The sequence below is a fragment of the Aptenodytes patagonicus genome, chromosome 1, assembly GCF_965638725.1.
Source record: "Aptenodytes patagonicus chromosome 1, bAptPat1.pri.cur, whole genome shotgun sequence".
Classification (NCBI taxonomy): Eukaryota; Metazoa; Chordata; class Aves; order Sphenisciformes; family Spheniscidae; genus Aptenodytes; species Aptenodytes patagonicus.
The window spans coordinates 100,127,423-100,153,111 of record NC_134949.1 but is presented as its reverse complement, the minus strand read 5'-3'; the positions used below and the strand labels follow the sequence as shown (position 1 = coordinate 100,153,111).

Below are 25,689 nucleotides of genomic sequence, written 5' to 3'. Positions count from 1 at the left end.
AAGATGTGAATGACTGACTAGCCTTTAAAGATACTAACCCCCCTAAAATATAGGTTTTGAGTATAGCTTATGTAGTAAGTTTGACAAAAGCATGGGGGGGGGGGGGGGGCGAAATGCCCAACACTAGCACAAGAAAGGAAGGAAAAGCAGTATCAGTGTCAGACGCAGGAATCTCACTTCATGCAGATTACAGTGCTAGCTCATTCCAGTGTTTTCCCCACATGCTGACAAGGTGGGTCTAAAACTAAACAAGGATCACATATTTATGTACCGTAGAATAAGAGTGTGCTGTGTGGACAGCAATGACTGGTATTCAAAGCGCTGGCTTCATTTTTTTTTTTTTTTTAATATATTAAAGGTGAAAGCTAAACACTTCCAAACACTGAGCACAATTTTAAGACCATCTAGAAAGACCACCTAGACAGATCTTTTATTAAACTGAATACCAGCATTCTTAAGTCCCATAAACAGCTTTGGAAACCTTAAATCAGCTAGATTTGGGCTGATAGGCTCATCAAGAGATTATAATTATCAAAGCTAGATTTACTGCTAGTGTTAAAGAAAAGTGGCTGTCATTTCCTCTTCTACTTTCTTTGAGTCCAAGGATGCATCCAACCACAATAAAACCCTTTTCCTTTTATGTCCCTTTCAATGTCATGTGGCCACGTGGGCATAGCCCGGGAAGAGACACAAACCAAAAATCCTGACCCTGAAACTCTGCTTGCTGCAGACCAAGGACATCAGGAAAAGCAGCACAAACCCACCAGGAGCGTGCTAAAATTCACAAAGCATGCCAGAGCCAGAGCTGGGGAAATACACTTGTAACATATTGCAAACATCAGACCTTACAACTACGTTCAAATTGTAAAGAGAATGTAAGAAAGCACCAAAGTTTCCTTTTGTTTTATTAATTAAAACTGAGTATTTCTTTCCTCTTATTTAAACATCATCCCAAAGAACCTTAATGATGCTCTTCTGGTTCTTTAACGAAAATTTCTTGCATCCTAACATTCATGAGCTATATATCTGATGTTTTCAGGAAAACATATGAGACAGCCCAAAAGTTACAGCCCAGAAAGGAACAGTCGTGCAGTGGCAGCATAACTAAAGAATGAATTAATCTCAGCTTTGTACACTATACTGATTATAGTACTTTTATTTTCAAGAAACATGAAATAATTATTTATGTTTAGAATCCTGTAACATCACTAAGGTAATATATATGAATTGAGTATATATGGGATGTGGCCATAAATATCCAGATATGTGTATGTGGAAAAGTATATAGATATATACATAGCAAGGGAAATGGAAGGAGAGGAGGATTTACAAAAGAAAGATTTGGCTGGATTTTTGTTACAGGTTCTAAACCATTTTATGTTGTTTTTAAGGCAGTGCTGTTTCTGCTGCTGGGGATAAGGAAGATGAATCCAAAAGGAATCTGAAGTTGCTCTGAATCTGAACAGTTACTGCTAGGTGAACAACAAATGATAGTTTCTTCATTAAGAAAGTGCATTCTTTCACAAAGAAACACTCGATGGCATTTTCATGTTATATCATTAGAGATGGCCATAACAGACTACTGTAGGAAGCAGCTTTCGTAAGGGAGATGATCTGCATTTTCTCCTTGGCACATCAGTTTGTATTCTGACGAATCCAGTCATAAAGTGCCGTCACCTTAGTGTATACACCAGGACGATTGCGTCGAGCACATCCTTCACCCCAGCTCACAATGCCAGCAAGGTACCATCTATTTCCCTTTCCTGTACAGGCCAAGGGACCTCCAGAATCTCCCTAAAATGAAGGGAGTTCAGCCATTAGTGCACGCGCACACACACACAGAGCACTGCAACAAAAGTTAGGTTATTTAAGGACAGTAAATACCTGCCCCTCTCTTGCTCAAATTACAATTTAATATTAGAATCTTATTTCTGGATAGAATGTACCCAGGTAGATGTAAAATTTATTCAATTTATTTTAACTTATGGAAGTAGCACACTAATCAATATAAAGCAATGGCAAGAAGTTGTTTAAAAAATTACTCATTGCTAATGTCCCATTACAGGATTCATAAAGCAACTGATCACAGGCTGAGTGGGGAGAGGAGAAGACAGGGATGGGAAGTGGGAATTCTGCTACCCTTTGACCATAAATTGTTCACAGGTTGAAGGCAGAACTCTTATACCGTCTATTAAATAGGAATAGAAAGATACCACATAACCCCAACAGAAAAAACAACCAACCAACCAACAAAAAAAAAAAAAAAACAACCAAAAAACAAACAAGGCACAATTAAGTATTATCAGCAGTTTCATAATCAAGACTGTGTCTACATTCAAAGAGGGAGTGGAAGAACAAAGACTAAGGAACACGCAAATAAGAACTGGCTTCTTAAAGGGAACATGCAGCTCTGTACAGCAACGTAGAAAAGTAAAAATTCCCATTTAGTTTGATTCACAGGATCAAAATGCATTTGGGCTCACAAATGCTTTGTGCCCTTCATTGTTTTAACCTTGTGTGCCTTCTGTGAACAGACCAGTTCACAGAACTCCGAGCAGTTATGAATGCAGCTCATCTCTGCAGCTATTCCTTATGCATACAAGGCAGTCGGCAGCCTCCAAGTTGGCCCTGGGGTTTGTTTGCTGCCCCCAGTTGGAGCTAAAACGTGGAAGAGGTCAGAAGAAAGCCATGTACCGAAAAAAGAGTAACAATAGAAAGCCTTCATCACCCAATAAAACAAAATTATCTAGAGATAAGAAAAGAAGCCAGAACAGTTCTTCCTCTCTCTCAGGCTGCTGTCATACTGGCAATTTTGATAATCCAAAAAGCTGATCTCAAAGTGGTTTGAGAAAGCAGGCTATATACCCTGGCCAGTTCTGAAAGACTGAAGGGGCTGTATGCTGGTAGAGAGGACGGATCATAAAAAAGACCAAAGAACATCCTAGAGTGATAAGAAAACAGTGTCTGAAAGAGTAAATGTTTTATTTCTCACTGTAAGTATCACATCCTCTAAGGATGAAAGGTGTTTGGAAGCTCCACATAACCTGTGCAGTACATGCACAGCTTAGGTGTCCATGAAGAAATGAAACAAATCAGAATGCCCACAAGTCTGAAACTGTAGTAAAAGGGTTTCAGGGTGCTGTGGGGATTTCCTGAACTGCCAACATCATTCCTCTCTAGCACTGCAGAAGAAATATCCTAGGGACTGAAAAGAAAGAAATAGCAAAGGTGCTACTCAGACTAAGAACTTAAAGGCCCAGAGGGCCAGCATGCCAGGACTCAGACACAGCATGTTATTTTAGAAACTGGATTGACCAATAAGGTATATAGACAAATTGCTTAAAATGTCCATCTAAAAATTCAAGGGCATCTCTTAAACAACACATTTTTTGGAGGAACATCAAGTCTCTAAAACAATATGTTTTGCAAAACAATTCCAAGATCTAAGGTTATACACAAACTGCACATAAAGTTAACAAAAAAAATAATTCATTGAATTAGAACTTAGAGACTGCAGGAAGATCCTGCAAATGGTCTATTGTGTATAAAGAAGTTTGACCCATTAAGAGATATGATCTTGCAAAAATTATCCTATTACCTTAAAATAGTAAAATTTATATATTACAGAAAAATTTGATCAAATTACCACAGTCTAAAATCAGTAACACATTTCTCTCCCTTTACACAGTAACAGGTATAATGACCATGTTTCTAATTTTGAAAGTGGATATTCATCATAATAAGTTTAAATCCTGATAAAGTACACAACTAGTTTAACAACTGATAATGAGAAAGAAGGCAGAGTCAAGACAGTTGAAGTACGTCCAAAAAGTGGTTTCTGATTGTGTGTGCAAATAAACTAGGTCATATAAGTTACGATACCATGATGTAATCAAAACTTGTAATTATACACATGAATGAACATAGGAAACTGAAAGGCAGCATTGCAACTGCATTTACCAAACCTAGTTTACCTTTGCCTTTTGTATTTCTTTGTAACTGTAACAATACATTACTCACCATACTGTTACAGTATTTTATTAATCCCACACCCAGACATCAAAAAAGGAAAAAAAATGATTATGAATAGCAAAAATCGCAGATGGCCCTAACTTTATACCCTTTACCCTTACATATCTCTTCTTTTATAAGAAACATAACTGTTGAAGAGGAAAAAGAATTCTTTTCGACACATTTTACCCCTTATCTTTGCGAAGCAACATTTCTCAAGAGATTCAGAAATTATCTATGCCAAATTTCCTTCCTTATTTTGGAGAACCTTTAATTGCCATGTTTAATTAACCATACACTCAAGACATCTCTATTACTAAGAAAAAAAAACAAAACAGAAACAACCCACAACTCTGAACAGTTTTCCAATGAAAGCAAACATTCATTTGTAGTTTCTCTACAAATTCCAGATTACCTGGCATGCATCAACGCCACCACTAAGATTCCCAGCACACAGCATACGTGATGTGATAAGATCATCATACAGCTTGTTGCAAACACTTTGGTTAATTATCCTCACTCGAGCTTCCTGCAGCATTTTGGCAAGGTGACCTAGAAAAAATACAAAAGGTATTGCAGAGGTTATGGTGGTACAGATTTCTAACAGAGATACCACTTGTCAAAACAAGAGATTTGCTCCAAACTCAAAATCTACCCAGCTGATGGCAGGAGAGTAATTCCCTTCCCTTTAATTGCTGCCTGCCCTCAGTTTTTGAAAGCTGTTTTCTACACTACCCTCTAGACATAAAGGTCCCTATGCACCACCTTTCCATTTCCTTAGTCTTTATCCTTATGAGCATCTTCTGCTAGAAAGTAGTAAAAAAAGCCATGGAAATTATGAGTATAATACAAGATTCCACACAACGTGACTAATTTTGAATGCCATTTCAAAACATGGCTGGAAACATATCCCGTGCCCCATGCCACTGCCCAGAACACTACCCTGGGCCTTGAAAAGCAAGTCCTATGGCGACATGGCACCCCAGAAAGAATTGAGTCAGACAACGGGACTCATTTCCGAAACAATCTCATAGACACCTGGGCCAAAGAGCACGGCATTGAGTGGGTGTATCACATCCCCTATCATGCACCAGCCTCCGGGAAAATTGAACGATACAATGGACTGTTAAAGACTACACTGAGAGCAATGGGTGGCGGGACGTTCAAACATTGGGATACGCATTTAGCAAAGGCCACCTGGTTAGTCAACACGAGGGGATCTGCCAATCGAGCTGGCCCTGCCCAGTCAGAACTTTTACGTACTGTAGATGGGAATAAAGTCCCTGTAGTGCACATAAAAAAATATGTTGGGGAAAACAGTCTGAGTTATTCCTGCCTCGGGCAGAGGCAAACCCATCCGTGGGATTGCTTTTGCTCAAGGACCTGGGTGCGCTTGGTGGACAATGCGGGAGGATGGGGAAGTCCGATGTGTACCTCAAGGGGATTTGATTTTGGGTGAGAATAGCCAATGATCTGAATTATGTGATGTTAAGTACTACATAATATTATATGCCATACTAATGATATTACAATAAGAATCACCCAGATTAATGAAGAATAACTTCAATGAAACCAAGCAAAGCACAGTGATGATGGTACCAGAACTGACTTCAACATGAAACAATCCAACACCACATACCATCTCCATTTTTCCTGCCCTGGAAGATTATTATGACAGATGGAGCCCGAAGTCATGGACTAAATTAACTCACTGAACATTTTAGAGGGATGGCCCACAGACGAAGGGAATGATATCTCTGTGTGTGTGTATATATATATATATTAAAAAAAAAAGGGGGGGTGGTGATTAATGAAAAAGTACTGGAAAATATGAGACTTGAGCATGAGACAGATGGTATAGAATAAGGGGTGGATATTGTCCTGGTTTCGGCAGGGACAGAGTTAATTTCCTTCCTAGTAGCTGGTGCAGTGCTGTGTTTTGGACTTAGGATGAGAACAAAGTTGATAACGCACCCATGTTTCAGTTGTTGCTAGGTAATGCTTACACTAGCCAAGGACTTCTTAGTTTCCCATGCTCTACTGACTGAGAAGGCTGGAGGGGCACAAGAAGCTGGGAGGGGACACAGCCAAACTGGCCAAAGGGGCATTCCATACCATGTGATGTCATGCTCAGTACCTAAACTGGGGAAAGCTGGCCGGGGGGGCCGCTGCTCGGGGACTGGCTGGGCATCGGTTGGCGGGTGGTAAGCAATTGTACTGTACATCATTTGCTTTGTGTAGTATTATTATCATTTTATTTCAGTTATTAAACTGTTTTTATCTCAACCCACGAGTTTTTCTCACTTGTGCTCTTCCAATTCTCTCCCCCATCCCACCACGGGGCGGGGGGGGTGGGTGGGGAGTGAGCGAGCAGCTGCGTGGTGCTCAGTTGCCGACTGAGGTTAAACCACGACAATGCCCAAAGCTTTTTGTTATTATTTGTGCTCCAAACATTGTCCAAGTCCTAGTAAATGAAATTTCTACATTCTTTTCCATCCTCTCACTTCTAGGGAAGGACCAGAGGAATGGAGCTGATGGGGGGGGTGTAATAATTAAAAAAAAAAAAAAAAAAAAAAAAAAAAAAAAAAAAAATCAAGCCTGTAAGTCACAAGTGATGCTAAGAGCTTAATTCTGTACTATAGTATTGGCATAAGGTGTCATTGTGAACTAAATATCTTCAGTCATATTTTGGCTCAACAGTGAACATAACCTTTTCAATACCTGGATGATCAGAGGAAGTACTGGGTTTTGGTTTGTTTGCTTATTTGTGTCTGAGGGTGGGTTGGGAATGAAACAGGTAAGATAGAAAAATATGGCTTTTTCACATACCATTATACTGATTTTTAAATATTACCTACATCATTTTGTTAAAAAGCAAGACATTGTAAGGCAGCTTCAATTGTAAAGCCATTTGCACTTCATTAGGCTATTACGTAATTATCTAGATTTAAATCTTTTTTTTTTAAAGGCTTATTAAGAAAGCCAGAATTACCATGAGCATAAAACAGGGCACATTTTTGTAAATCTATGATCATTTGCTTTTCAACGGTCTGTGACCCCCAAGTACGCATATTGGCACTTATCACCTGCCATCCAAGCAAATATTCAGAATTCACAGACGGTAGCTAAGAGGATATTTTCTAGTTTTTTATAGACCTACTAAGTAAACCACAGGTATTTTTTCTTACAACTATAAATATTTCATTGTTAGAGTTTAAAATTAAGCCAAACTTGCAAGAAGTATATCCAGGAAATGAACATACTATTCTCTTTTATGGCTCCCCAGCCAGTTACATAGCAGACAGTTCCATAAACAAATACTCTAGAGGTGCTGGGCAAACAAATGGGCTGTACCAGCTCACTGAAGAATACAGGCGTCTCCATTTCCAGCAGGGCAACGTCATAGTCTGAGATAGATTGGTCATACAGTGGGTGGACAATAATCCTTTTGATTGATCTCATAGCTACATGATTGCTCTTTTCATTAATAGTATGTAAGCCCATATATGCTCTCCATCCTGAAGGAACGGAGTATCTGTAAAGAGAATGGTTTTAGATTGTCCCATTGGAAAGTAATGCAGAATCAGTTCACTCCATTTTATCTATTTTTTGGTATTGATGAGATTCATCAAAACCAAAGTGAATGGAGTAGAATACCACTTAGAAAGACAGATGCACTATAGTCTCTGCCTCCTAAAACATTAAGTAACAGTTTTACTCACCATTTTGAAAATAATAATTTCTTGGAGCTATAAGACCAATTCTTTGCAATGCACCATGTTTTGGAAGTCAGAAAAATGTATTATTAAACTCTGTTTCCTCCTTGCCACATGCAGGAGGTACATCTTTTCAATTTACACTACCTAAAATGAACATTGGTGAGTTTTACACTCCACTTATCAATAAATAGTCCTTTCCTTGGGAGAAAAGGCCATAGCTTCTACTCAGAAAATCCTTGCCTTCTAAAAAAAATGGTGTTTACCCTAAAATCTAACAAAACAGTGTGTTTTATCATGCAGGATTCACTGGCAATGGAGGCAAAATAACTACTTCAGATAGTTAGGACTTTTGAAGCCAGCAGAATACAATATTGAGGGTTCATGTAGTGATATCATGTCACAGAGTTATACCCTGAATCAACTTATCTAGACAAGGAATAGCTACTGCAGACTTTTGAAAGCAACACTGTGAGGTAATTAAACTGCAAATACTCTATGACAGTATAACTTCTTCATACCTCACAGAATCAGAATCCAGGAAGCAATGGGCAGCAGATATCAGCCACCTATTGGAAATAACAGATGCGCCACATACATGGCCGTGTGCTCCCATCTGTAAACTTGCTTGCCAAGGCCACTTTCCAGATCTTGCATCTCCACCTCCAACAATTCTGTTTTTCTTAAGCTGGTGTCTTCCACAAGCTAATAGAAATAATGGAATAAAATAGTAACAAAAAACACAAAGTCATTTCACTTTGCTATACTTAATACATAAATTTTTATCCATAGACCTCAAAGCTGTTGGAAAAAAAGTATTTTCTTACTGTCCAGTTGAGAAAAAGGTAAGGGTACTCACCCATTTTCACTCAATGGACAGGTCAGGAATAAACCAATCATTGCCTATCCTCCTTTACAGCTTTTTAAAGAGGTTAGTAACTCAAAAAGACATCTAACCACAATTCTAAGCTGGGTTGTTTCCAAAAGTACACTTGAATAAAATCTCCTATCTTTTCCCTCCTTACATACACAGCTCCTTGACTGCATTTCATTCAGCTCAAACAAGCACTAAGACCTACCAGCTTAACCTGGAAGTGTGCATTGCTTGAAATAAATCATCACAGATAGAATGGATCAATGGATTTAAAATGAAACAGTGCAAAATTCAAGGCAGACATTTTCATACAGATGTTACCGGGAGATTCATTTTTTTAAATTCACATCTGATTTAATCAATTCTTAATTCAATAATGCTTGACTATAGCACAAATTCCTGACTCAGTTTCCCAAGTCATTAGCTAATTTTTAAATAAATGTTATCATACCACAGTTCATTTCATCAGATCCATCTGCACAGTCTCTTTTCCCATCACACTCAGGATTTGTTTTCAGCAAGCATTTTCCATTGAGGCATTTGTATGCGTAAGGGGAGCAACTTTTGTAGGCTGAAATAAGAGAGAGAAGATAGTATCACATGTTTGGAGCCATGGTTTCAAATGATTAAAAATCCTTGCACGTTCAGCCTACCCAGTGGTGAAAGCTGTTCAAAGCTACACATTCCAGTCTACTTGAAGTCATAGTCTGTACCGTTGTAAACTGGTCCCTCTATGGAGAAGGGACAAGGGGGGATGTTCCACTCTGATTAATGATCACACTAATTTCAGTCTCCACTGCCCATGGGGAAAGACAGAAGAGCCTCCAACTGTCCTCACTCCCATTTTACTTAACTCTAAACTGAGCAAGCTAGGCTTGTCAGATCTGTTGTTTTACTTTCACCAGTGCTACTGGCATTGCAAATTATAAATCTTCACAGCAGATATCATCTGGAAGTCAACCTTTTTGTTTTTAAGTGAAAGTTGATAAAATTGTGGAAGAGCTTTATACCTCACCTCCAAGAAATTTTTGGCTAAGGGCTATCACAGTTTACTATGTGGGAATCCTGACAGATTTCAGCAACAGGTTTTCATTATTATCATTCTTATTATCAGTTGTTTACAGTGACCTCTAAACAGTGGTAGGGATTTTTTTTTTCAACAAACAAGGACATACTCCTGGCTACCTCAAGGACCTAAGATTCAAAGCAAGGCAAAAATTATAAAGGCAAAATGCAGCAAGTCACTAGGGAGACATTAGTAGTACCAGCAATGTCTGTAACCATGGTGTATCTACAGTAAAAAGACTATGCATGTGGCAAAGGGCAAAAGTCCCAAAGCTATTATGTCTCTCTCCCTTACATTATTTGGTACTGATCTGGCAGCAGTTGGGGAAAAAGTGCTTTTCTAACAGGATCACCAGCAAGCTGTGGTTAGGTCATCTAACTAAAATCACTGTTATCTTGGATTTTGCTTCATTAATTTCTTGTCTAGACTCTCCTGAGAACTAGTTATACTCTGCATGTTTTGTTTTCACTATTATGAAACTGGTACTTTGTGCTATAAAAAAAATATATAGAAATACTACATTTATCCATTAAAATAAGCATATTCCTGCTTCTGCCTTCCACCACTTTTTGGAAAATAGCTAAAAATATATACTTACAGCAGTTGTTTTCATTACTGTCCTCCCCACAGCTGTCATCATCTTTACAAGTCTTATACTGATGCTTACACTTCCTATCACCACAGTTCAACTGTTCTGGATTACAACCTGGAGAAGAAAGGTCTGTAAATGTTTTAAAATCCAAATAGCTGGTTAGCAGCCATGTGCTACACTCCCTACCAGAAGTCACCTTGATGTTACTGTGCCATCCCTGCCAGACATTAGTCTACCTTGTTTTTGATAGCCTTCAGTGACAGAGACTTGTTGCATTATCTAACTTGTGCTGCACTCTCTGACCTTGGATTACCTTCTGGTCACTCTTTCTGGCATCTCTTCTTTGTTCCCTATCTTCTTTGATGTGCAGTGCCCAATTTGATACAGTAGTCTAGCTGAAACCTTCCCACTGGTGACTGGGAAGATCTTTTCAAACTCTTGTCTTACATCCCAGCATGACACTTTAAAAAATGAAACAACAAAACACCAAACAAACACAAAACACACAGAAAATTGTATGACTTTGTGACTCTTGAGTCAGCTTTTGAGCCACTATCACCGCCCAGCCATTTTTCAGTAGAAAAGTAACTTAGGCAAGCCACACGTGTATTTGATTACCTAAATTCAGCTCTTGTCTTTATTGAATGGAATATCATTTTCTCCATATACATTCTCCAGCTTATCAGGATCATTTATAAATCCATCCCTCTTTCTATTGTGTGGCACTTTTCCTATTTCATAAGCATCTTCTCTAATCCATCATTTAGATCAATAACAAAAATTATGAGATGTCCCATAACAGATACTGGCAGAATGATGATAAATATATCCTTCCATTTCGGTAATGAGCCATTGGCAATCATTCTCTGGAAACAGTTTTCTATATTTTTTTCTCACTGTGTTTCCTTTACTTACTGATAAGTTTGTCATACAAGACAGTGTCAAAGTACAACTTCCCCTCTATTTATCCCCTCACAGCAGAAAACTAAAACAAAATAAAAACCTCCATGCTAGTATTTAATACTTTTTTAACTGTTTACAAATAGTTTAGTTTGACCACTTGTTGCTTAATATTTTTTTTGGAGGCTAAACTTGTAAAGATTGGTGTAAAATTCCCTTCTAATTTTTTCTGTTCTCTCACTCTTTAAAGAGATGCATTACACAACCTCTTCTTCGGACTTTTAGATCTTCACCCACGTTCTTCATGTGATCTTAAAGATAGCCATTAATATTTTAGAGATCATTTCAGCCAGTCTCTAAACTTCCTAGAACAAACTGTTTACAGGAGAACACAAACAAGAGATAATTGCCCTACCTAATTAATCGCTACCATCTGAGCAGCCTTTCCAGCCTTCAGGCTGATTGCTTGAAGGAATGCATGTTCTATCTGCACATCTAAGGACAAGCTAGAAAAATAAGAAATTAATGACACTAGAAATGCTGTCACAGTCTAAATGTATTAACACAGGACTGTACCATGAAGAAATATTAAAATAGCTATTAAAAACACAAGGCTAGTGTCATTTATAAACTAAATTGAATGTTAAAAAAGGAAAGGCTCTCTTACTGGGCACAATCTGCCAAAGATTTTTATCGAGCAGTCTGAATTAAATGAACCAATATTGACCTAAATGGACTTAGAAAATTAAATTCACATTCACTGCCTCAGTCTAAGGGTTGAAAGTAATTCAGCACAGATACATAATTACTACTGATAGTGAACACCTCTTTAATTTGTTAAGGTAATATATTTTACACAGGAGCATCTAAGAAGAGAGAGGGGGAAAAAAAGTCAAAACTAGGCATTTCTCCTTAGTATTATAACTACAAATTTCCTGACATTAAAATGTTATAGAAATTCATCTCTCACTCCAAGTTCATGTCTGATGTGAATAAGTGCTTTATCAAACACTTCAAATCCAGCAGTTTCATTATGAAACAGCCTTTCACCAAGCATTTCTTTCACTTTCACTTAAACTAACAATTAGTGTTGATGCTAAGGTGTTTCTTTGCAATATATCAAAAATGTTTGTTCTATTCCACTTTTTCAGGTGTGCCAGCAAAAAAATCCAGCCCCAGACATTGGCTGCCACAGATAGATGATCTGTGAAAGAATACGCAGCAAAAAAAGTTCCTGTTTCTGCCCAGGTCAAGTCAACTTAAACTTTTTCCCCTCTAGCACCACAGGCAAATTAACAGCTAAATGAGATTGAAGGACCAAACAGCTATGTTCCACATTTATTTAATCAATTCTGATCTGGAGTCATTTAGTCCTCTTCACCATCTTGCATGTGATGCCAGTGGGAGGAAAGCACACACTACGCAGCCAGCACTAGCTCAAAGCAAGAGTCTTTCTGTATTCTCTTCACCATTCCCTGAAGTTATTCAGCTGATGGCTGCCATTTGCTTTCCAGGCCAACTCCAAGAGCAGAGCCTGTTATTTTAATAACCGTGCTTTGGTAGGCTCCCAACAATAGGAAGAAGGTAATCTTATGTGGGCGGCTGCAGGTACTAAAGATGTGGGAGAAAATGAATCTTTTTTTTTCCCTCCCTCTTACTATTGCTACAGGCAAGGCTATCATGGAAGACCAGTGCTCTCAATACATTCTGCTCTTTCAGATAGCCCTCCACAAATGCCTTTACTGTATCAACTTGATACTGACACATCACAGCTAATCTACCTCTCCTGGTGAGTCTTAATACAGATCTTTAAGATAGTGACTAAGGATTGATTACATGACTTTGAGCCATCTGCTTGCTGGATCACTGCTAGAAACAGAGCAGAGCACACGGAAAGTAAAGACTTGTACATGCAGTAAAAACAGGGGGTTTTCTCTGCAGAAAAAGGTATTCTTCTTAGCTTTTGACTCATCTTTGAACCATTTTTGAGGCAGTAACCAGAGTAACCACAGGACACAGTATAGTTTGTAACTTTTTCCAGTAGAATGAGGCACACACTGGTGGAAAAAGAAATCCCTGAAAACATGAGTCCTGCAGAACGACTGACCATGAAATCTGCCACTTATTTCTAATGAAAGGCATGAAGCAAGAATCTATACCAGAGATCTTAATACACAAATACTTCTAAGTCAGCAGCGAACAGAACTACACTCAGTCAAGCAAGCTGAGGATCTGAAGAGGTTTCACAAACTGAACTGATCTCTTGAAATCATGGAGAACTTCAGCTGTCTAGATGTTAATTGGGAGAAAGAAGTTGGTTGGCTTAGAAACAAAAACAGACAATGTTTCTGGAAACTGCTAAAGAGAAGGTATTTACAAAGAATATACTGCAGGTGTATCTTTTCTAAGAAATATCACAAGTAAATATATATATTTTCTGAAAATCTTTGTTCCACCCTCTGGAAGCCCCCCCCCCCAAAAAAAAAAAAAAAAAAAAAAAATCTAACACTGCTCCAGAAGCGCGGAGACTGGGGAATCAGGAAAGGTCTGTAAGAAACCCAGTCATATTTCTGCAACACCTGCTAGCAAGGGGTCCTTATTGACTCTCAGCGAAAACTTAAATAGTTTGTCTAAACCTGGAAGCTGATCCAGAGTACATTGAGCTGCTATTTTAAAGAAAAGACTGACTATTCATGGTTAACTGCTGTTGGCAGAAGAGTCATGCTTAAAGCCTCTCTGCCATACTATTTTCATGTTGTAGCTTGGCTATTTTAAGATGTTAGAAAAATGCCAAATAATTAGATCTACGGAAATTGCAAAATTTTACTTTTACTTCCCATTTTACAGAAGGGTTGCTAAAAGTTAGAAAATAAGTACTAGCTTCTAAAAGCATCTTTTATCTAATTTTGTACATCTATTTGTTCAATTAAATACATAACAACATTTTAAACATTTCTCTCTTGCAATTAGGTTAAGAAAAAAAGGCAGGTCGATTTGTATGTGGTTGGTCTCTCAAGCACAGTTTCTCGAAGGTTTCTCCTTAAAAATTAAAGTGCATGCTTATTCACTTACGATCTGTGTGACTGAAGGCTTTGTATTCAATATAAAACCCTCTGTGTGTGACCAGTTCATCGGAATGGAAGTTGATTGCAACAGAATAGCCATATTCTCTGTTTCTGTTGTTTTCTGAGAGAGCTTTACAGTATCTAGCAAGGCAAAAGTGAGAATAATTAATTTCTAACCAAACTGACCATTACCATCCAGCTACCTCTCCTTTTACTGAAGGGTACCAATGCCAAAAATATTTAAAACAATACAATAAAGATCAGCTATTTTTTTTTTTTTAGCATTAAAACAGCCCAACAGAAGTATTAGAAAGTCTATTTACAAATGCCTTCCACTCCACAACTTTTCTGGGACTAGCAGACTTTGAAACAAAATACAGCACGATGATCAATGTCAGAATCTACCTTATAAATACAAACCACTTCTAAGCGTGCTTGATTTCAGATTTCCCTTTTGGGTTTGCAAACCCAAAAGGCTACAAATCCAGTAATGGAGTCATACAGCCAAATCCAACAGCTGTTGTTGGTTTCAGTATGCTCCTTCAAAGAGACAAATCACTCTGAGTACTGTTTTGCTGGGGTTTTTGTTTGGGGTTTTTTAATTTGGTTTGTTTTTTTTTAAGCACACACATTGCAATTTGTCTTATTTACAGAAAACAATTACATTAACTGAACAGTAAGTGGTAAAGAAAATGAAACTTCAGATGACGCAAGCTCTTCACTCATGTCAAGATCATTGCCAGGAATTTACAGTTCAACTACAGCTGCATAAAATCCTGCAGTTTTCTATGTCATTGCTCTTAAGGGAAACAACAAAGTAAGTAAATGCCTAACAACGTAGAAAAAGCAGGATGTTTAAATTAACATGATGACAAATGTTCGGTACTAGGGCAGGATTAAGAACATTATTCTGCCAAAATTCAGTGGAAGCATGCCAGTTCTTGTTGAAATGTATCTTTCTGCACTGGAAGTGGTGAGATGTTTTTTCTTAAGTACAGTATGTTGTGCAGAACATCGAAGTGCAAATTAATACGTCAGAAAATAGTGTATTTACTCACCTAACCCCATCAATTTCTAACCAGTCTTTATCACATTTACTGGACCCTGGAGACTTCTCTTGAATTTGTATTATGAGGATTTTTAATGAGAGCTTATAGCCAGGCAATGGTGCCTAAAAAATCAAAGGATAAATACCCTGATACACACACCCACAAAATAAAAAGGCCTGTGCTTCTAAGATGCTAAATCTTGTTTTACTTATTATCAGATTGAAAATATTGCATTTTTTATGATGCAAATAAGCACCTTTGAAGAAGCACTATATCTGAGGTTCATGCTATGTTTGTACTGCCACGTGTTCCTGTAGGTCAAATAAGAGATTTAAGATATCTATGGCAGCTGGTCACTCAACTGCATTAGCTATGACCTCTCTGTTTTAGAAAGCCTTTTTCTTCCTTTTCCTGCATATAGATGAGAGTTTTGTGCTACAAGCTGCTAATAATTTTCATTAAGCAGGTGAAAGGTAGAGACGATTACCAACTCATAGACATGAAAAGCATCCTTTTCCGGGGAAAGTCAAAAAAGTAGAGAAATGCTTAATGGAGCAACAGATAAACACACCAGGAAGTTGGTGGAAATCATGAATGGATTCTAAGTCCTGCCAGAGGGCTTGCTGGAAATCCAGAGCTGAATTTCTGAGCAAGAAAAGGTCCTGTTTCCGCAGAGTTCAGGGAAATACAGTGTGGTCTCCGTCATATGAGGCATGATTTACACGACCATTTTTTTCTTCTGACATAAAAGCAAAGCCCTGACTATTAGCAATTTTCTCTGGCTGCTAGGAGTTGTCATCTTACCCATCACTTTGTTTCTGTTATGAATACTCCTCAACATTTTGGAAGCTGGCAATGTTTACCTCCCATAGCTGGCACTTGTACATAGGAGAGGAAAGAAATGGGTGCCTGAGAAGAAGTCAGGTGCAGTGGTCTTAGTACGTTTTCCCTTCATTTCACCCACACTGAAAGCCATTTCTCCCAATTTCATGTCTGTATCACATAAAGCAAAGTCATTACTACTCAGAAGAGTTCCCAGCACTTACTCTGATGATCCAGCTGCAGTCGATGTTTGGTGGGTAGTAACTCGGGTAATAAGGGGAACTCAGTGTTCCATTCCAGGAAATATAATGACCATCACACACTGGGAGAGAAATACATCAGCAAGCAACACAGTTATCTCAGTTGGGCTAAAGTGCAAAGCCTACTGCACTTGCTAGGACCCTTCTCTATGTATAGAGTTAGAAGAATGGGTTGTGACAATACTAAACTCAGGTTTTGCCTGTATTAACAGAAAATCATGTAACTTCCACTTCGCCATCACCCTGAATTTCTCTTATGTTTGGATCAAATTACAATTAAGGATAAGCACAAACCGCCTCTGACTGGAGTTTTTTTAAAAACGTTCTTTCATGGTAAGTGGAAGAAGCAATTAAATGTGGACAAAACAGACCTCCCCCTTCCAATTTACTTCTGAGCTTTCTGTAGACATTTTCAAAAATTAAAAACCAATTAGCCCAATGAAGTGAAACCTCTCATTAATTTCACATAAACCAGGAAGTTTGTGTGTCAATTCTCAGTCTGAAAATTCATGCCACATTTGAACTATATCTTCGAGGTTTTATTTTCTACCAAGAACTCTCCTAGATATCCAGTCCTTAGTGCTTTTGGTTTCCTTTAGGTAACATAGTAAATGCAAATATGAATATAACAGAAATTAAGACAGTTTTGAAAATAGCGAAATTTTGTGGCAAAACCTGGACTATATGTCATTTGGAGTGTCCATCTTCAGAACAATGAAGCAATTCTAATTTGTAATGTGCATGGGATGAGTATTTGCCTAGGCAGCATCCACAGAGACATAAGCTGAAATGTGTAAGCTTTGGAGAAGTTTATCCACATGCTATCCCCTATGATTTGTTCCGCAAGTTAAAAAATAGCCACTTGCTTAATTGTCAAAATTCTTTCATTTAGACCTTACCAAACAACTGAGGCTAAACTTTCACTTGTGAAACCCCTGTGTCTCCTGTAAAATACTACGGTTTATCATTATTCAAAATATTTCACTAATCACCCAGAACTCCTGCAAAATTCATACTACTCCATAGGTTTGGAATACACTTCTTGGGTCTTGAATACACTTTTCTTATGCAGTTAACTACACTGAACAGTGCTTTCAGAAAAGGATCAAAGACATATTAGAAGTATTTGCTCTTGTTTTCCATTTTCATTAAACACGCATTCCCCGAGCTGGGGATAGATTGCCAAAAGTGATAGAAGTGCTGGTCTGCCACTGGGGCTATCTAGCTTTGGCTAGACATATAGTGCCTGTAGTGCTATCTGGCTGGCTGCTCTGTTACCATTGCTCAGTGTTACCCATGTAGTAAGAGTAATGTCTGGGAAAGATGGCTTGGGTAGTAATCAGGAAGACAAAAAATCTCCCAGACCAAAGGATATTCTCTATTCTTTGTTCAGTTCTCAGACTTTTTTTTTTTTTTTAAGTGGATCAGAATGACAATTCCCTCACTTATATGCCAACATTCCCTCCCCCCCAGATATGTTCAGAATATATCAACTTTTTTAGAGGCAACAAGAGGAGTAAGTGTGTTTAGATCAGATGGTTGTTTCTATTAATTACTTACTGATTTTTGGAACGGCTTGAAAGTGAGCTTTTAATATGTTGCTTTCTTCTTTTTGGTCCAGTGAGAAGGTAAGCAACATTACATTACTTGACGAAGTTAAACGTACAACAGGAGGAGTCCGGGCCCCAGGTCCACACCATCTGAAATATTACAAAAATTGCATTAAAAAAAAAAAATTCCCACGTTCCAGTCATCTTTGCTGAGAAACTGGGCAGAAGTAACACTGATCTGGTCATCTGTGTTTCAGAAGTATTCCCCTGGCAACAACTTCCCTTTTATTGTTCCACTCAATTGATACTACATGAGACGCTAGAGTTTTTTTGAGGCTGAGTTACTCAGGGTGAACATCACAGATATTCTTGCCTAACAGGTGCCCTGGAGTTTTCAGACCTGTAGAAGCATCAGAAAGGCAGTGCCAGATTATGTTACTTCAGTAGTGATAGTGGTACTGAGTAGTAGTGGGTAGCATGGAAAAGGCAACAAGTGCCAGTGCAGCAGTGTTGGGCAGCATCTATGCAACAGACTACAAGCCCAAAGCATTTCCAAGCTATTAATATTCAGCTTGGTTTCATGTCACAAAAGCTGTCACACAAGATGTGGAACCCCATGCATGGCAACTATTTCTTCTTATTGTTCTTCTTTTGTTTAAGTAATGATGAGTTAATTCATATCCTGAAGCTTGAATACTTACTATCACTTGTAATTTGAGATGCTATTTCTTGCATCTGTGAATTCACTCTTGCATTTCTTCCATTTTGAAATCCACAGCATATTTTGGATTTCTTTTCATTAATTTACAAATCTGCATGTGAAAAATTCCTAACAGCTTTCTTTTTTTTCTGTGCACAGCAAATTAAAACAATTAAGACCAGACCTCACAGTAAGAGGGTATTTCCAGCACACCCCTGCATCAAGTTCTTTGACTTGACACTGAGATCCAGAGTGGCAGCATTAAAATAAAATTTTTGAACCTTAAACTGAAAGTAGTCCTCTTCTGCTTTTAGCAGGCTGTTCCCTCTCCCATTTCATGTGAGACACTAGACAACGGATCTGTGGTTTGCTTCTCTTTTGCAGACATTATTAAATCCTTTTTATCATAATACCTGTCAAATCCTTTATAAAATGAACAATTTGAGTCCCCTCCCCACTGCCAGGTGGAAATCTTTCAGCATCTTGATCTTCTACCCACGTTGACAGCCTGGCTTATCTTCTAGCTGTACCTTTTGTCACAGTATCATCAGAAAAGCAAGGCAAGCACATATGAGAAGAGTTGTCCACATGAGACACCTACTTTTACAGTACATCTCACAATCTCAGCTCACTCACTCTTTAGTATTTGTCACTGAACTTCTGTATTACTGCAGTTTACAGAAACTGATGAGAATCTTTTTAGTCACTGTGTGTGATCCTAGGACTGGACGTCAGGGAATAATCGCTATGATACAGTAATTCCTGGCTCTCATGGATATTGGAGATATTATTATTAGTTCTACTTCATCTGTCCTAAGTATATGACTAGCTGCTTTTAGCTTAAGTAGAAAAATAGTAGGCATATGCAAAACCACACATTTGCTAGGCTGGCAATAAAAGTAATCAAAAAAGTTGACTTTTTTGGAGGTACCATAGGGCGTTTAACACTATTTCAGTCACCAAATTCTGTTCCAGTTCTTTGATTGTGCATTGATGTGTCTTTCTTGAACTTTCTGTCTTACACCTTACTGCATCGATGTTCTCTGAACGTGTTACATCATACACCTCTGTTGGTTTTGCCAGCTTCCAGGTGCTTTCATGCTCTTGACCGACTATGCTTCTCGTTCCTAAAAAGCTGAGCCATCGCTAATAATGCACAACAGAGTAACAGTCCCAGCAATAACCCATAGTCAGCAGCAGAGCAGATGCAGCCCAACATCAGGAATTAGATTCTCCATGCTATGCTATAATCTGAGGCTAACTCCTTACAAAAACCCTGTGTTCACTCCATGCCTGGCTTTCTGACAGTCTGCCAACAATGGCAAGCTCTTGTACCTTGTTGCATAAGGAGAGAGACAAAAGTCTGTTAATGGAGCTGAAGATGACTACCCACTCATTTGAAGTAAGTTAAAGCACTACTAAATAAGTCTGTTTCAGACACTGTTAACTGAATCTGCATGCTCAGCTACCTCTTCCTAAAGTTCTTAAAAAAAAAAAATTTCCTCCCTTAACACCATCCATCCTCAGATTCTAAAACTTGTTTATTTATTTTGTTAATGAAGACAGGTTCATGGTGAATTACATGTCCATACATAAAATTTGACTCTGAAAAGTGGGAGCAGTGTGGTCACTGAAGGTTACAAGATCATCTGATCTCACTTATGCAAATGGACTACATGGTGGCTCTGGGGATGGAGCCTTCCATAGACACAATACCCCTGTTATGAAAAGGGATTTGCCTGTGTCAGGACTGCTTTAAAACATGTGTTTTCTAAAAGCAATAGAATACAATACTCTAAAAAAATTAAAGTCTGTATCTTTTTGAGTTATGATAGTAACTGCATGAAATTGAAACCAGTAAAAATTAGTCATAATGTAGAATAAAACCCACAGGAATTTATAATTCATTGGAGGGGGGAATAATATGGAAGATCTTTTTGTTAGCCTTATGCAAGATTTTTAATTAAGTTGTATCTGGAGTCTTACATTTTGGAAGCCTGTTTGTTATCATTTTGATACCTTGACAGTTTCAGAGAGTTTCTGTACAGCTCAATAAACATCTTTGTTCTGTACTATCATACCTTGTAATGATCTTGTTCTGCAGAGGAAGAAGGAAATCATATGCTGATAAGTGGTGTGATGCACAGCTCTCTGGAGTGACACCATGCAAAGTGATAACTACCAGTCTCACCACATAGTTAGAAGGAACTCGCAGCCTCCATTGGTAAAAAGACTTTTTGGGATTCATCAGAGTTAGAGTCCTGTTGTTACCTGGCTTGGCATACAGGTCAAAGGATACTGCTATACAAAAGAAGCTAGATCAGTGGTTGAAAAACTGTTAAGTTGAAAGATATATTAAGTTATTGGGTAAAATTTCAGAAGAGGCGGCAACAATCGCCTACCAGCACTTCTTGATTACTCTAATCTCCTCTTCCCTTACTTTTACAACTCTATTCCCTTTTCCCTACCAGGCTGCATCACCTTCTCCCCCTGCTCTGGCCAAGGAAGCAAAACACCTCACCACCACCAGTTCATCATACACTCAGCAAACAGGAGGGGACTTGGCTGCAACTGCTACCAGCTCTGCTTGAAACCTACTGCTTCCTTTGCCGTCTTCTCTTCACCCCTCTCCATGCAATGAGAACACTAAGAATATGAAGCCAATCTTGAGGTGTGCTTGATATGGAGAAACCAAAGGGAATTAAAGCTCTACAGTATTTGACTGATCACTAACTATGAATAACCAAAATTATCTAGTCACAAGGCAAATAAAATATGTATAATTTTATATAGTAGCTTTTTAAAAGATGCCAAGAAAAAGAGCCACAGCTCATTGCAATTCAGTGGGAAGTATTGAATTTCAACCATTATAGTCAGAACATCAGAATAAAAGCTGTAAGGCATTTTCATCTCAGCCTTTATTTGAAGCACAGGCCGGGGAGGTCCCTGGTCTGGTTTAGTTCACAGGCCCTACAGATATAAGAATAACTGGGAAACTGCCATTCTTATGTTACAGGATTTTTTTTCCCAAAGTGATATTAGTTGGGATTGAAGAACAATTACCTGATTTTAGCATCACATCATATTCTGTGGAATCTGAAACTGAAATTTAACAAGTATCAGCTACACAAGCCAAAGACACAAACTGAAGAAAGAAAAATAGACAGAATAGGTGTTAAATGACAGGTACATTGTTACCAAAAAGCTCCATTGTAGCGAGATCAAAATCTTCCTCCCCAGAAGAACTGAACATGTGAGCTGCTTGTTTACTACTGATTTCTTTTTGTTCCACTGGGGTTAATTTTTTAAGAGAAGCAACCATATCTTGTGGTGCCCAGAATGTATTCCAGTAGTAAGCTCGAAGTCCAGACTCTCCTTCACTGTGGAGGGAAAAAAATGCATCATAAATACACTCTAATTAGTATTTTGGACATGCTTTCCACTGGTCTGCATTTCTGGTTTGCACGGTTTCATAGCCAGTTGAACTGCTGTGCAAAAAGTTGCAGCTGAACACAGTGGCAAAAAGCTCTCATTTAACAATTGCTTTTTCTATACAGTAGAAATACTTCAAAAATATGCTGCTTAAACAGTAGCACACTGAGGCTGAAAACTACACCTCACAGAAAATCCTTGCAATAATTTTTACGGAATTGGATATTTCCATCCCTGCTGCATAATTATACACTTTTCAGACCATATTACAGTTCTAGACACATTTTCCTTAATACTTTTAATTGAGTCTCAGACCATACGACAATATAATTTTATGCCCATACGTTGATACATTTCACACAATTCTTGTTAAAATAAATAATCTGTATGTGTGCATATAGAAAGTATTACTTAAATGATTCAACGAGACAGTCCATCACACTCTTCCTTTCAAAATGGTCTATGGACTGACCTTTCAGAAGTTTTCAAAGCCTCTCAGGATAGTAGTAGCCATCTGCTCAATGTATTTACATTTCTCAGCAGGAGCTTAAGTAGAGTGCCCTGCCCAAAATTGTACCTTTAAGTTGTTTTGAGAAGTTAAAAAGGAACTTTATTTAAATAGACAAAACCAAAATAAGATTCTGCACGTGGTAGAGAAAAAACCCTGCTGAACTGTGATTTCAAAAATCAAATGTAGATGAATAGACTACAAAGTAATCCGTAAACCAAGGCACAATTAATCAGATGTCATTTCTCTCACCAATTCTACAGAGCAAGGCAGAAATCACACTATTAACTTAGCTCTTAGCTCACATACTTGAGTGCATTTCTGCATTTTTCATTTCCTATTATAGAGATCTACATATTTTTCCAGATAACTAATTTAAAATGCACAAAAAAAGATAAGACAAACACAACTGAATCTCAAATTTATACCACATGCTGGAACAGAACCTACCTGAAAGCAGCCACTACAGACTTCAAGTAGTACTTTCCCAAGAAGGAAGACTCATATGATTTTGCAAGCTGACGGTTAAATAATGGGAAAAGAAAATGTAAAAAGTGTTATATTTTAGTGTCAATATAATCTCTTATGCTATAAAGCATTTGTCTTATTTCTTCCTTTCCCCTTCTTCACCCCGTCCCATATTACAAACACTATCAATCATTTTCACAAAATATATCAAATAAGGATCATAAATGTGTATTCATTTCCACTAAAAAAAATATACTTTTAAGTCACATCACTATTGAGATAACTCTTGATAATTAGGCATGAAAAAGAAGCCTTTATGAATACATTTATATTTTTGTTTCAGTCTTTAAATTTCCGTCATATAATGTGGACATGAGCAACTTGTATTGGCTGTGCACAAAGCAGCTTGGAGACACTAGATTAGGTCTTTTGGGAAATACAGTCTAACAGAGAACTGCTTTGTGTTTAAGACGGCTGTTCACATGTACCCAGGAAACAGTATTGATCTCACAAATAGGAACTTTCATAAGAAGTGCAAGAAAGCAAGCACTGTTGTGGGGAATAAGGGAAAACAAAACAAAACAAAAAATTAAGCATTGAATTTGAGCTCTAATTAAAAAAAAAAAAAACAACAAAGGGAAAAATGTAGCAAGGAAGAGTGTGTGAGTAAAATAAAACAAAACAAAAACCACACTCCTAATTCCTTTAAGAAGAATAATTTGTCCATAACCTTGAAACCCCCAGGTTTTATTACCTAGGAAATGTTAGCCTTACTGCAAGACACATAGCCCCAAATGTCTAGCTACATTCCTAAAGCTGTACACTGTTGAGGCACTTGCTAGCTTTAAACTTACTATTTTGAAGAAAAAAAAAATTGTGACTAACTGGAGTCTTCTCCTTGTTCCCAATGGGATTCTGTAATAAATATCTTTAAATTATTGCTATAGTTATGTGGGAACTTACATAACTTTGGATTGCTTCTGCTTGCAGGAGGAATTTCTGTGACTTTGGATCATTGAGGTCATTTGTATAAGTCAAATTAGGAATTTCTACACTTCCACCAATATAAATAAAGGAGAAAGCTGGAGCTGAGAAAAAAAAGGACAAAAAAATTAGCACACCTAATAACATTAAGGAAAAGCTACCAGAACAAGAGGCTTGCAGAAGCATGTATTTGTCCTTGGCATCGGTAGGCATTAGTTCTTATGAGAAACACGCAATAATAGCCAGAGTGCTATTGATTGATAGAATAATGCTCAGAAGGAAAGGAGAGGTACAGGTTCAGACAGGCATTTCTACTAGCAAGCTTTAATTGTTAAAGTTCCATTTTTTGCAGTGCTGGAGAGATACGATTTTAATGGCTATAAGTTGAGACCTAGGAAGGAGTGTACATCATTTAGGTGCCTGTTCTGTTTTGAAAAAGTGAATAGAAGATAGGTAATTCCTATAGGTTCTTGGGAAAGATGACAGTTATAATAATGATGGTATCCATAAGCAGAGACAAACAATTTAGAGGTAAAATACATACCTTCATTATTCTTGTGCAACGATCAACTGCTAATTATTATGCATTTTGTTGCCTTAGTAAAGACATTAAGGAGAAGGGAAAGTCTCCTTTATACACGCATTACGCGCTTAGCTGCTTAGTGCACAGCTTGCTTTCCGTACTAATCGTTCACACAGTGCAAAATACCCATCCCATCCAGCCCATGCTGGGGAGTAACACTTACATAACGAACAGTGCAGGACTAGCACAATTACTGTAACTATTAAAGAAACTATAGGTAATATTCCTAGAAGCCATCTCCTCCAGAAACACAATCTCATCCATTTGAAGAAACAGTACGTCTGACACAAGCCTTCTGGGTAGGATGGGTAGTAGTGAATATGCAGACTTTCCTAGAGAAAGACATGGGAAGGCATCAATTAGTAAGACAACAGAAGAAGAGCTATTGTACCCTATTTTAGTATAATTGCCCTTTTAGTTTTTAAAGAGGTTTAAATTGAGATAATATCTTTCATGTTATCATCAGCTATGTCACACATGAAACCCGCATATTTCTCGGCTGCTTGTTTGTGGCATGTATTTCAAGCTATGTAAGTGGGGGGGAAAATTGCTATCACTTTGGTTAGGAGCAATTTGCACATGAAGAACAGAGGTCAATACACACCAGAGTGGGCAGAGAGATCATTTACTGTGTTCCTGCTGTAAAGCTTAGCTGGTATCTCTTACCTGCCCTGCAGTCTGCTCAGAGTCGCATGGAGCTGGTATGCTGTACACAGAAATCCGGCTGGAGGGGAAAGCCCGTATCATGATGCCTTGACAAATGCCTTCTGACAAACCTAGTAACAAAGTCCTAAATGAGCCTCATTTCTTAAACGTAACCCAGAATAACATAGTGCTCTCCCCGCCATGCACACCAGGCTTCTCTCATTTCACCTTTGCCATACTGCTTGAAGCTGGAGCCAGCTGATCTACAATCAAAGAAGGTGGGGAGGAAAAGTTACCACCGCTGTAACTCTTTGTTTCCCTAACTGACTAAGTAGGATATGGATTCCATCATTTGAAAAGAGATCAGCTACCTACTTCTTTGAGAAATACAAGAATAGGAAGTAATTTATGACACAAAGCAAAGGACATGCGAGCAATTTACAGGTAAAAAGTCCCAAAGCAAG

The 25,689-nt window shown here is 38.0% G+C and overlaps 1 protein-coding gene across 1 annotated transcript; it reads right to left on the bottom strand.

Annotated features, from left to right (window-relative positions):
- Positions 1 to 1,635: 1,635 nt before the first annotated feature.
- Positions 1,636 to 25,327, bottom strand: LOC143166411 (suppressor of tumorigenicity 14 protein-like). Its single transcript, XM_076350753.1, has 17 exons — positions 25,247 to 25,327; positions 24,744 to 24,912; positions 23,977 to 24,101; positions 22,996 to 23,063; positions 21,804 to 21,985; positions 21,669 to 21,707; positions 20,687 to 20,906; positions 17,916 to 18,055; positions 16,320 to 16,417; positions 15,283 to 15,395; positions 14,232 to 14,365; positions 10,266 to 10,373; positions 9,053 to 9,172; positions 8,249 to 8,432; positions 7,275 to 7,546; positions 4,427 to 4,563; positions 1,636 to 1,794 (listed from the first exon to the last, which is right to left on the bottom strand). Exons 1-17 carry the CDS (start codon positions 25,325 to 25,327, stop codon positions 1,636 to 1,638), a joined length of 2,349 nt encoding a protein of 782 aa, XP_076206868.1.
- Between the last annotated feature and the right edge of the window lie 362 nt (positions 25,328 to 25,689).